General features: G+C 42.0%; 1 protein-coding gene across 2 annotated transcripts in view; it reads left to right on the forward strand.

Annotated features, from left to right (window-relative positions):
- The window catches only part of F8 (coagulation factor VIII), a 114,738-nt gene that overhangs the window by 85,570 nt on the left and 16,134 nt on the right, over positions 1-13,034 (forward strand). For both annotated transcript variants that reach the window (XM_044235010.1, XM_044235011.1), the window contains exons 20-22: positions 476-547; positions 2,900-2,985; positions 5,337-5,492. In XM_044235010.1, coding sequence (XP_044090945.1) covers positions 476-547; positions 2,900-2,985; positions 5,337-5,492 — 314 coding nt within the window. The remainder of the gene's footprint in view (positions 1-475; positions 548-2,899; positions 2,986-5,336; positions 5,493-13,034) is intronic.

The following is a 13,034-nucleotide window of genomic DNA, read 5'->3' on the forward strand; positions in this document are numbered from 1 at the left end:
ATGGTTGCTTTTATCAAGAAATAAATACAAGCTCACAGTCATTAACAAATCTACAATGAACATTGCTGGTAGAAATTATCAGAGTCCTCAGGGAAGAGCAAATACGTGCGAACCTGAAGCTCTAAGTATTTAACAAACTGGTGCTAAAAATAACTTCGTTCTCTCAACTTTGTGAAGCTCCAGCATCTCCAAGAGCAAAATTTGAAACTGAATTTTGGTTCGGTTGCCAAAGATAACTTACAAATATGGCTTGGAAGAATTCAAGATTCAACCATAAACAAGTCAGAGAACCATTGGTCTACTTAGTTCCGCAGCTGCAGAATGTGGATGGTTCTATTAGAGCGAATTAAATGACATGGTAAACGGTAGAAACTATTGACCATTGCTTGGTATTTGCCCATTCTCACCGGCTTGCCTTTGTGAAGGCTGAATTTTAGGTGCCGCTAGTTGTCACGCCCCTCTCCTTTGATTTCAGAGTGTCAGACTCCGCTGGGGATGACTTCTGGATACATCCGAGATTTTCAGATTACAGCTTCAGGACAATATGGTAAATATCAGTATTTTGTCTCCCAAGAACTGGGCTGACTGTATCTTTTTCATTTCTGTTGGATTTAGATAACCCATCCATCTCCATCCTTCTATTACGTCTACTCCACAAGTGCATCTTAAATCCATTTTCTCTCCTCTGATTGCCACTGTTCAAGCTACTATCACTTCTCATGACCACCTCCTTACATGTCCTACCTGCATTCCCTGGTGCTCCCCTTGAGTCCATTGTTTTCACTCTGCTACGAGCAGCGACAGGAAAGCTTGAGCAGGATCTGTAGACAACTCCCAGATACTGTTTCAGAGCAACAGTAAGCAAACTATGGCCTAAAGGCAAAATCCAGCCCACCAATTTTTTATTTTTTTATTTTTTATTAACATATAATATATTATTAGCCCCAGGGGGTACAGGTCTGTGAATTTTCAGGCTTGCACAGTTCACAGCACTCACCATAACACATACCCTCCCCAGTGTCCATAATCCCACCCCCTCTCCCAACCCCCAACACCACCACTTATTTTTATGTAGACTTCAAACTAAGAATTATTTTTCTAGTTTTAAATGATTGGGGGGAAAAAGAAGAAGAATGTCTCATGACATGTGAAAATTATGTGAAATTTGTATTTCAGCGTCTGTACCTAGAATCTTGTACTGACACATACAGTCAGCCCCACTGACCTACAGTTGTCTGTGGCTGCTTTCACTCTACCACAACAGTTAAGTAGCTGAAACCAAATGATCGGCAGAGCCTAAATTATTTATTATCTGGCTGTTTACAAAAGAAGGTTTGTCAACCCTGTTTTACAGGGAACAAAGTGCCATTTGAAAACAAGGCCTGATGAGACACCCAGGTAGCTCAGTTGGTTAGGCATCTGCCCTTGGCTCAGGTCATGACCCCAGGGTCTTGGAATCCAGAACCTGGAATCCCGGGAGCCTGCTTCTCCCTCTCCCTCTGCCCCTTCCCCTGCGTGTGCACTCTCACTCACTCTCTCTCTAGCAGATAAATCCCAGACCTGTAGTACTCACTCTTCTTATTTATTTATTTATTATTAACATAAAATGTATTACTTGTTTCAGGGGCACAGGTCTGTGAATCCTCAGGCTTACACAGTTCACAGCACTCAGCATAGCACATCCCCTCCCCAGTGTCCATGCCCCAACCACCCCATCCCCCCTACACCCCTCCACTCCAGCAACCCTCAGTTTGTTTCCTGAGATTAACAGTCTCTCTCTCTCTCTCCTTTTTTTTTTTTTTTGAGATTAACAGTCTCTTATGGTTTGTCTCCCTCTCTGGTTTTGTCTTGTTTCATTTTCCCTCCCTTCCCCTATGATCCTCTGTCTTGTTTCTCCAATTCCTCATATCAGTAAGATCGTATGATAATTGTCTTTCTCTGATTGACTTATTTCGCTCAGCACAATACCCTCTAGTTCCATCCACATCATTGAAAATGGCAAGATTTCATTTCTTTTGATGACTGCATGGTATTCTATTGTATATATATATATACACCACATCTTCTTTATCTATTCACCTGTTCATGGACATCTAGGTTCTTTCCATAGTTTGGCTATTGATAAAATCTTTAAGGAGAAGAAAACGAAGCTTGAGAGTTATTTACCAAAATAATATTATTTGTACGCAAAAGAATGATTTTTTTAAAAGATTCTATTTATTTATTTGACAGAGAGAGAGACAGAGATCACAAGTACACAGAGAGGCAGGCAGAGAGAGGAGGAAGCAAGCTCCCCGCTGAGCAGAGAGCCTGATGCAGGGCTTGATCCCGGGACCCTGAGATCATGACCTGACCTGATCATGACCACTGAGCCACCCAGGCACCCCAAAAGGATGATTTTTTTAACTTTCATTTTTACTTACGTTTTATTTCTCATTAACTAACTTTTCTAGAAGGAACATACATTATGTAATAAAGAAGTAATGATAGCATTTTATAATACTTGTAATGCATTCCAGTACCACCTAATTAGAGGTGCTAAGAATAAACAAAATTATTAAGTTTAAAAAATTAAATACTACTGCGTTTTTTGCCTTTATCTTCTCCTCAGCTACGTTTAACCTTTCTCAAGAGATCAAATTTAGGGGCACCATGGTGGCCCAGTCTGTTAACTGGCTCTTGATTTCAGCTCAGGTCATGATCTCAGGGTCTTGGGATAGAGTGCCTGTGAGTCTGCTTGTCCCTCTCCGTCTGCCCCTCCCCTACCCCTATTTCCCCTACTCCTGCACCTCCCAAATAAATAAATACAATCTTAAAAGAAAAGAGAAAGCAATTTTATTCCTAAGTATCTAGGACCAACACAGCTGAATCTAATCTCTTTTTCCTTTCTTGGGCAAAGGACAGTGGGCCCCAAAGTTGGCCAGACTTCATTATTCCGGATCGGTCAATGCCTGGAGCACCAAGGATCCCTTCTCCTGGATCAAGGTTAGAAAGTGCATCACACTCAGTCATGTCATGATTCCTCTTGCAAGCTCAAAACAAAAGTTATTTTTATCAAACTCCAGGTAACCAACAGAGAGAACAGAGTGGCTTCTGCTTGTTTTTTGTCTTTAAGGTTACTCAGTTTCTTTTCTAAATGACTAGATCTTTCAAATTTTCTCATTTTCCCATTTCCTCTAGAGAAGCACTGTCCAATATGATAATTATAATCTGAACCACAAATGCAAACCACATGTGTAATTTTATATTTCCTAATAGCCACATTTAAAAAGAAACATGTGAAATTCATTTTAATAATATATTATATTTCATCCAACATATCCAAAGATTTTATCCAGTGAACATGGGTTCATTCACGGCTCTGACCCCTTCAAGGATAAACATACAGGGACTTGCTACATGAGGCCTCACCGTGACAGTCAGTTCCCTCTAGAGCCCGAGCGTGCCCCCCGCCTCTGGTACTCACTGCCCAAAGACTGCTAGTTATGACTCAGTTTGAACTGACTGCTCACGAATTCCTGAGAATTTTTGTTTCTTAGGAAGCTGCCCAACCCCATTTTCTGACCTTGCATTTCTTTCGACCTTACGTATATCCCTGGGTCATGGACACTGTCATCTCTTTGTGTGTCCTGCCTCTGCTGTTCCATTGATTTATTTATTGTGATAGCATTGTCATTTCCACTTGGGGAATTATATGTCCTTCATTGTCTACAACCTAATGAGACTAGTAAATAGAGTGCCTTTTCTGCGCCCAGCCAAAGAACCCGAGTCGTACACCATGTTCAGTTCCCACACACTAGATTTGGCCCATTGTTCCAGCTTGTCAAGCTTCTGTCTCCCAAAGAATTTCTTAGTCTTCCCAGTTTCACTGAATTTACTGCTTGATCAGTATACGTTTTTATACGTTAGCCAATTCACGATAAATATATTGAAGAAGACAGGGCTTCCTTACTGTGTGCTTCAAACAAGTCCAAGTATTTTTAACAAATCCTCACCACACTGTTACTGTCACCCTCATTTCAGATAAGAAAGCTGAAGCAAAGAAAGGTCACTTGCCCCAAGTCATACAGCCAATGAGTGGTTGAGACGAAATTCAAACCGTGATCGTGATCGTTGGGGTCCAGAGGCCTCATTTGTAATTGTTATACTCTGCTGTTTCTAGAACCCCCTTTACGTTGATAATCATCTACTAACGACCAGTTTGCTTATGGTAATTGAACCAGTTACAAATCCACCTAATTGTATTATCAGCCAATCTGTATTAAATCTCCTCATTCTCAAGGAGCTTTTTTTTTTTTTTTTTAACCATCTGTCCTACTAAAGCCCAGGTATATGTTTTCTTGTTCTGGTAACTTTATAAAATAAATACCCCAGAGAAATAAAGAATTATAATGACTTACCAAAAAAAAAAAAAAAAAGCAAGCAATGGCTCCAGGGAGCCAGGGAGGCGATCAGAGCAGTGCAGCTGTAGCACTTCCGCTGGCGCACGAAGCAACTCTCACCACTTTGCTTACTTCCCTGTGCAGAGCCTGGGTGGCTCAGTGGGTTAAGCCTCTGCCTTCAGCTCGGGTCATGATCTCAGGGTCCTGGGATCGAGTCCCGCATGGGGCTCTCTGCTCAGTGGGGAGCCTGCTTCCTCCTCTCTCTGTCTGCCTCTCTGCCTACTAGTGATCTCTCTCTGTCAAATACATAAATAAAATATTTCTTAAAAAAAAGACCTCATACTGTATGAGGACATAGTACAAGTCAGTTCAACAAGCCACAGAACTGGTGTACCTGGTACTTCCATTGCCTGCACCACAACACCATGAGCAAAAATGAAGTTTCTTCATTTGGCCGTAGCATGTAATGGGCTGAGATGTGCTGTAGCTTCTGAAGACCTTGCCGCTCTCTGTCCTCTTCCTGCTTGACTGTGTACACAAAGGGAAGCAGAAGCATAGAGAAAGCAGCACTTAATTTGTCTGGGTGAGTCAGAAAAGAGTTTCTGAACTCACACGTGAAGGAGGGACAGCAGTTTATAGTGCTGATAGGGAAGGGGACTGGCCTGGGGAGGGGAGAGGAGAAGAAATGGGCTCTGACTTGGCTGAGGCTGAAGTGTGGGCAGAGCACTAGGTTATGTGGCTCCATGTGCAGCACATTGACTTGAAAGTGGTCTGCTTTGTCAGGAAGTGGCCTGGGGGTTACTTGTTACTTGTTCCCATTGTTTATCTCACCACTTCACACAGATCCAAGGTACTACTGAGCATATCTGTATTGGTGTGGCCCCTTCTTAAGCCAATAATTAATTCCAGAAGGTGGTACACACATTTAAAATAAAGTGTTGTTTTAACTGGCAGGTGGATCTGTTGGTGCCAATGATTATTCACAGCATCATGACCCAGGGTGCCCGTCAGAAGTTCTCCAGCCTCTACATCTCTCAGTTTATCATCATGTATAGTCTTGATGGAAAGAAGTGGCAGAGTTATCGAGGGAATTCTACCGGGACCTTAATGGTATGTAATTAGTTCCTCCAAGACAATGCACGAATCTTTTAAAGAGCTTTTGACAAAGATTGCAGATATGGGACAAACACTCCTAGCTTCTACGAACATAATTCCAAAAAAGATTTTTCAACTTATGGGCAAAGGAGTGATTATGGACATAGGGAGGAAAAGTAGTAGCATCAGGGGCGCCTGGGGCTCAGCCAGGTGAGCGTCTGTCTTCAGCTCAGGTCCTGATCCAGGGGTCCCTGGAATCGAGCCCCACGTCAAGTTCCTGGCTGGGTGGGAAGTCAGCTTTTGCCTCTCCCCCTGCTAATTCTCTCTCTCTCTCTCTATCTCTGTGCCTCAAATAAATAAACCAAACCTTAAAAATTTGTTAAAAAAATAGCACCAAAGATCTCATAGATAATAGAAATGAAGAGATGTTCTGTTGACAGAAATCTGTGGTCACGACTGAGTGGATTGATAACATTATGAGTTGTGCTCGCTTCGGCAGCACATATACTGATAACATTATGAGTTTGCTTATGGATATTTTGAATTTGAGATGATAGCAGGGAAATTAGGTCGAACTCCAGCAGGCACGAGATTTAAGACTTGTGTTTAGGGGGGCAGAACCACGAATGGACGTGAAGATTTGTCTTTTCCACATAAAAGAATGGGTGAAACTTGGGAAATGATCACGAGACCCTAAGTTAAACAGGCTTGAAACGTTATTATCATTGTCTACTCCTCCCTTATTTCATGCCTCCTGATGCGCAGGTCCACAAGTCCAGCAGTTCTTTCTTTGTAATTCCTCTCGAAGGGCTTCTCCTGCATTTATTCAGCTGCCACTGCTGCCTGAGTCCCCCTCACCTCCCTCTGCGTCTGTTACACTACATTCCTAACTAGTCGCCTCTGGCTCTAGTCTCTCCTCTGATAAAAGCTGCACATCGTTTTTTTGGGTAATCATTTTATCAGTCCCCTGCCTAAAACCTTGCAGTGTTTTCCTCTTCTCTTCAGAATTAAGTTCAAAGTCCTCAGATGGCCCGGGGCAAGATAACTCCTGTGTTGCCCATTAGATCCACGGTCCTGCTTCTCTACCCTGCTTCTTGGTCTTCCGTCTGACATGTGTGGAGTACAGCAGCAGGCTACCTTATCCTCTAGCTTTTGGAAAGTGCTGGCAAGAGAGCAGAGGAAGGAAGTAGAGAAAGATCAAAACATTTATTCTTGGGGCACCTGTCTGGCTCAGTTGATCTCGGGGCTGTGTGTTCAAGCCCCACATTGGGCATTGAGTTTACTTTAAAAAAAAAATATATATATATATATATATGATATTTATATATCATATATATGAGATATTTATTGATATGACATTTATTTATATATGATATTGATATTGATTTATATGATATGATATCATATACATATGATATTTATTCTCCTGGTGCCCTGCTTTGTAGAGGGTTTGGCTGTTTCTCTCCACTGAAGGTCACTGCTGCCTTCAGAGTGACTTTCTTTCCCTGGTCCGGTTACTATCACTGAGTACCAAACCACCCCGAAACCTAATGTCCTAAAAACAACCCTTCTCTTTGGTTCAGGGATTCTATGGGTCAGGACTTCTAGCGCAGTAGAGGTTGTTGGCTGTGCTCCGCAATAACCAGGGCCTCAGCTGGGGGCTGGAAGCATCTAGAAGCATCTTCACCTGCATGTCTGGTAGTTGGTGCAGATCAGCCTTAGCCAGGACAGCATCTGGGGCTGTCCCATGCCAATTCCATATGGCCTTTCCATGAGGTCTGAGCGTCGCACAGCATGAGGGTTTCACATCCACCCAGATTCAAGGGAAAGGGACAGAGACCCCACTTCTCAGTGGGAGGAATGTAAGGAATCTGTAGTCATTTTTATAAAGCACTTGAAGAATCTCCTGTAAGAATCTCCTCCCACCAGGCCTAGGGATGGCAATACCCTGTCCCCACCTACCTACTGGGTACCGTTATCAAACTTCTCTCAAATTATTATAATTGGAGTAGTTCCTTATTTCTTGTTCAAACTCTGTCTTATACAGTAATTAATGCCAGAATCAGCCCTAAGGAAATACCTTCAAAATGGAATTCTGGATTATGTTGCTAATATATTCAAGGAATACAGGTGTGATTTCCTTCCTTGGGGAGAAGATTGCATGTGGTGGTATCACAGTTTCTCAGAGCATCACCGGTGATACTACGGGATGAGTTACAGATGGTGAGAAAGACAAGGGGAGACTCAACTGACAGGGGCAGTTAGTCACTGTGGTGAGAACTATGGCATCAGCTGATTGCAGAGTGACCTGTCAACCTGTTATAACCCTTCTTTTTATGGCATACATAGGGGAAAATAAATTACACAGTATGCACAAGAACACCCGTGAACATACATGAATATACATGAACGTACATGAACGTATATGGAGAATCAGGACACGTCCACGGTGTTCTAGAGGAGTCTTCTGTATCCTGTGCTTGTAGACAAATACTTAGACTTAAGACCAGGTCTAAGGGCTGAATCTATGAACCGCAGACTTGCAGTGACAATTAAATGGCCCAATAGTTTCATCAGGTCTGTTACGCTCAGGTGAGGAGGGTTACTGGTGGAAAGAAGTGGAGATCTGACACCTGGATGAGGCTGAGAACCACCAGTCTCTGAGGCGGTCATCTTTTCTCTGCACTGAAAAGTGACTCTGCACATTCAGTGACTGCACCGGGAATAGTTTCTTCACCAGCCAGGCTCTAACCTCCTGAGAGCCCCTGTTCAGCCACTTTAAGAGACAGATGAGTCATGAAGAAATGACAGACACCACAAATGTAGTCAGCTGTGATAACAAGAACTTTTCAATTCCAGATGCGGTCTCTTCTCTGGCGCAAATTAGCATAGCCCTAGGCACCTGGTACAGATGGAAAACCGACCTAGAGAATGCTTTTTCCTTCATTCCCATTGATAAGCAAAATCAGAATAGATTTGCATTTACAAGGTGGGAACAAGAGTGATCCCTTTACCTTTCATGTCTCTGGACAATGCCAGCTCCCTTGTTCTTTATTGTAATGTGGACCCCTGGGGGCTCCAAACACCGTGACATCCCCCAGAATACCATACTGGTTCATGCTGGCAGAACCTGGTAAACAGGAAAGAGCAGTCACTCTAAATGCTTTTGTGATTAATATGCAGAAACACACACACACACACACAGAGACCCACGTATAAAACAAAGAAGCCTATGTTTTCTTGACTTCACTGTGAATTGATCCCATATTTTACTCTTTAATGTTCACTGTTAGTTTTAAACAAACACTTTTTATCACATTTACAAAGTGAGTAGATTTCCCAGTGCTTTGCTGCGGCTGTCTAGTAGCATTCCATGACATTCCATCAGCAGCTTGAAATCAGGTCTGATGGGAGTCTTTACATCATGGAAGGTCATCTTTGGTAGTATCACACTCAGAGTGTACCGATCATTAACAACCTAGCTGGATTCATTTTGCTTACATTTTATTTAGAATTTTTCATCTATACTAATCAGTAAAACTGGTTTACCTCTTCCAGGAACTCTATTTACAAGGTTTGGGCATGAGAGTGATATTAAACTTGAAAATAAAGTAGGAAAGTTTCCATCTTTCGCTGTTAACTTGCGGGTCTAGACTGGCTTCATTAGTGTAGTAATCATGCGTTTAATCAAAGCTAGGTAGAAATGCCACTAAGCTTTGTCTTTCTGGGTGCTAGATATTTAGCTATCTTCTCCATTCCTTATCTGAACATCAGTATTCTCGTTTTCTATTACCCGTAGCTAATGTGAATGCATACATTTGAGTTGTGTCTCCCCACGTGTGTCATAGAGCATTATCTACATACACACATATTTCTCTCTTTCTCCCTTCACTAGAGTGGGTGAGTGTTTGTTTATTCTATTGGATTTTCAAAGAATCAACTCTTGGTCTTAAAATCAAACATAGATTTGAAGCTGTTGGTTTTTTAAAGATTTTCTTTTTATTGTTTTGAGAGAGAACATGAGCAGGAAGGACAGGTTTTTAAAATTTATTTATTTATTTGAGAGGTAGTACAGGGAGGGGCAGAGGGAGAGAATCCTCAAGCAGACTCCCTGCTAAGTGTGGAACCCAATATGGGTCTCAATCCCATGACCCCGAGATCATGACCTGAGCTGAAACCAAGAGTTGGGTGCTTAACCAACTGAGCTACCCAGGGGCCCCTGAGGTTGTGTTCTAATTCATTAATTTCCCTTTAAAAACTTCAACAATTCTTTTACTTTCTTTTGGTTTTATTTTTTGTTTCTGGGAACCTGGAGTTTAATGACTAGTTCATTTATTTTCAGTCTTTCTCATTCAATGTGGTAGAAGCGTTAATAATTACTCTCATGGAGGTCATTCATTTACAAACTGCTACTGAGTAACTGCTGTGTTCTAGGTTCTAGTAAAGGGATGGGTAAGCTAGAGCCCATCCATGGATTTGGACTACCACCGGCTTCTTATGGACTGTGAGTTAAGAAGGGTTTTTATAGGTTTAAAGTTGCAAAACAAAGATTATGCAATAGAGATCACTTGTGGCCTCAAAAGACTAAAATATTTCCATCTGATCCTTTACAGAAAAAGTTTGCAGACTGTCAGGGCTAGCTGAAGATTAGTCTAATGACACGAGGAACACCTAGGCAGTTACCATTAACCAGACCACTTTCATTGCAGAGTTTGCCCAACGTGGACACTTCAGTCTTAGTCGTCAACTTCCAGTGTAGTGGTCCTCAAATGTTCTTATATCTCTGTTTCGTTCACATACAGAATATGTTTCATTGGCAATATTTCTCATCACAGATGTCCCACATAAAGAGGGAGGGGGAACGTTTAAGGACCACTGCTTCACTGCCCCCATTCTCAATAGTCTATAATGTAAATGTTAATTTTGATTTATCAGTGAACATTTCAGTGATGTGGCTCTTTCCTTCTGGTTTTCAGGTTAAAAAGAAAACTATTTTTAATGTGCTTTAAAAATACTTATTTTGGGGTCGTGTTAGAAATCAGTGTTGTTTTGACATTAAGTTGATAATTAGCAAGTGATTTTGTCAAAGTCTGTGAAAATCACTGAAATCTGGCCTTGTCCCAGCTGTCTATGCTGTAAAGTTTCTGAGGGACATCTGTAATGATTTTCAATGGAAAATGAAAAACAACCTTCATGTTGTTACCAAGCTCTCTGGTAATCCCACCCATCCCACCTCCTCAATACAGGGAGTTTAGACCCAAGGCCTAAGGAGGCTTTTCCTTAAGCCCAAATCCAAATACTTTCACAGTTATGTATCATAACTCCTAAACGTTCTTGTCATAATGATGTAGTTTGAGGTGCAGTTCGGTAGCCTATGGCCAAGAAAGAATTCTTGAGACTTTTTCAGTGCAGAAAAGGGTATTTTTTTTATTATAGCACAGGGACAGAACCTGTGGGCAGAAAGACCTGCCCTGCCGTTGTGAGGAATGACAGATAATGTCAGATTTTCTATTCTATGAAGGGGAGGGTGACATGAGGGTCCCAGGGAATTGAGTCTATAGGTTTCTAGAGGTTCTGGCTATAGATGAGATTGCTTTTTTTCATTTTTTATTTTAAGTACCTTATTTATTTATTTATTTGAGAGAGAGAGAGAGAGAGAGAGAAAGAGCACGCAAGCAGGGGCAGTGGCAGGCAGAGGGAGAAGCAGATTCCCCACTGAGCCAGATGCTCTATTCCAGGACCGTGGGATCATGACCTGAGCTGAAGGCAGACACTTCACCCACTGAGCCACCCAGGCGCCCCAAGATTGCTTTTTTTCTTATGAGTCATTTAGACAGTTGCAAAACTGATGGGAGATTCATGTCGTGCATGACTATGATCTCTATCAGTTACTCATTTATTTTTCCTCTTCCTTTGCTCTTGGGCAGCCAGGAGTGCCTGAGGAATGTCACACCTTTCCCTCCTCTAGGGAACCCAACGGGCACCCTGCCTGCAGGGGCTTAGCTTGTGCTTTGTCCTCAGCATGCCTTCTGCTCCCTCATCAAAAAGACAGTAAGGCAGCCGGCCAGGCCTGTAGCCCAGGGTGACAGGCGTATACTAAGAAAAAGCAAAACCGGAAAGGACCATGCACCCTAACCACTTTTTTTAAACTACTTTCTTTTTTAATTCCAGTATAAATAATGAACAGTGTTATATTAGTTTCAGGTGTACAGTGTAGTGACTCATCAACTCTGTACATTACTCACAGGGCTCACCACTGTAAGTTTTAATCCCCATCACCCAGTTCACCCATCCCACACCTACCTCCCCTCTGGTAACCACCAGTTTGTTTTCTCTATTTAGGATTGTGGTTTTTAGTTTGTCTCTTCTTTTTTCTTTCAAATCCTTTGTTTCTTAAACTCCACGGGAGTGAAATCATATACTGTCTTTCTCTGACTTATTTCACATAGCATTATAACTTCTAGATACATCCATGTTGCAAATGGCAAGATTTCTTTCTTATGGTTCAGAAATATTCCAATCTGTGTGTCTTCTTTATCCACTCATCTATGGATGGGTATTTGGGCTGCTTCCATAATTTGGCTGTTGTAAATAATGCAATAAACATAGGGGTGCATATATCAATTTGAATTAGTGTTTTCATTTTCTTTGGGTAAATACCCAGTAGTGGAATTACTTGACCAGATGGTAGCTCTATTTTTAACTTTCTGAGGAATCTCCATAGTGTTTTCCACAGCAGCTACACCAGAGGACATTCTACCAACTGTGCCAGAGGGTCCCTTTTTCTCCACATTCTCACCAACACTTGTTTCCTGTGTTTCTGATTTTAGAATTTCTGACAGTGAGGGGATATCTCATTGTGGTTTTGACTTGCATTTCCCTGATGATGAATGATGTTGAGCCTCTTTTCATGTTTCTAACACCCTACCCACTTTTGCAGTAAGTTAGACTAGGCTTCAAGGGCTCCGAAAGACCCTTCCAGGCAGCCAAGTGAGAGCATGGGAATGGTAGCTGATTCTGTCTCAGATGGGCCTCTCTTGTATTCCCTTAACTATTGCTTCCACATTGTTGAAGTAGAGGTAGTAAAGGTTACCCTGAAAGTCCCACCCATTTTGAGGCACTTAAGGCATGGTAACAACCCTCAACATATCCACCTCCCCCCCGCAAACACACACACTGAAGGCAAGACAGAAATCTGCCAAACCGTGTCCTTAAATGGCACCCCAAAAGATTAGTACTGTATACAGCTTCAGCCTAGAGGATGCATTTTCCCAAAGCTGAATGACTGGAGAGGGAGATTATATTCTGAAGAGTTCTCGTGATCTCTCACAACAGCAAAGAGGAAAAGACTGAATTTAAAAACACCCAGTTTGTAACATTTGCATGTAACGTGCGGACCAAGAATCTTTGTAAATGTAGTACTTTGAAATGGGTTGCTGTCCTGCTCTTGGGAAATAAAGACGCAGTCCGGCATAGGCACGACCACGTGACACGAAAGAACCATGCTGATTTTACACATTTGTGTTAAGGCAGAGTTGCAGAGAGATCCCTACTACA

Source organism: Neovison vison, chromosome X (assembly GCF_020171115.1).
Source record: "Neovison vison isolate M4711 chromosome X, ASM_NN_V1, whole genome shotgun sequence".
Classification (NCBI taxonomy): Eukaryota; Metazoa; Chordata; class Mammalia; order Carnivora; family Mustelidae; genus Neogale; species Neogale vison.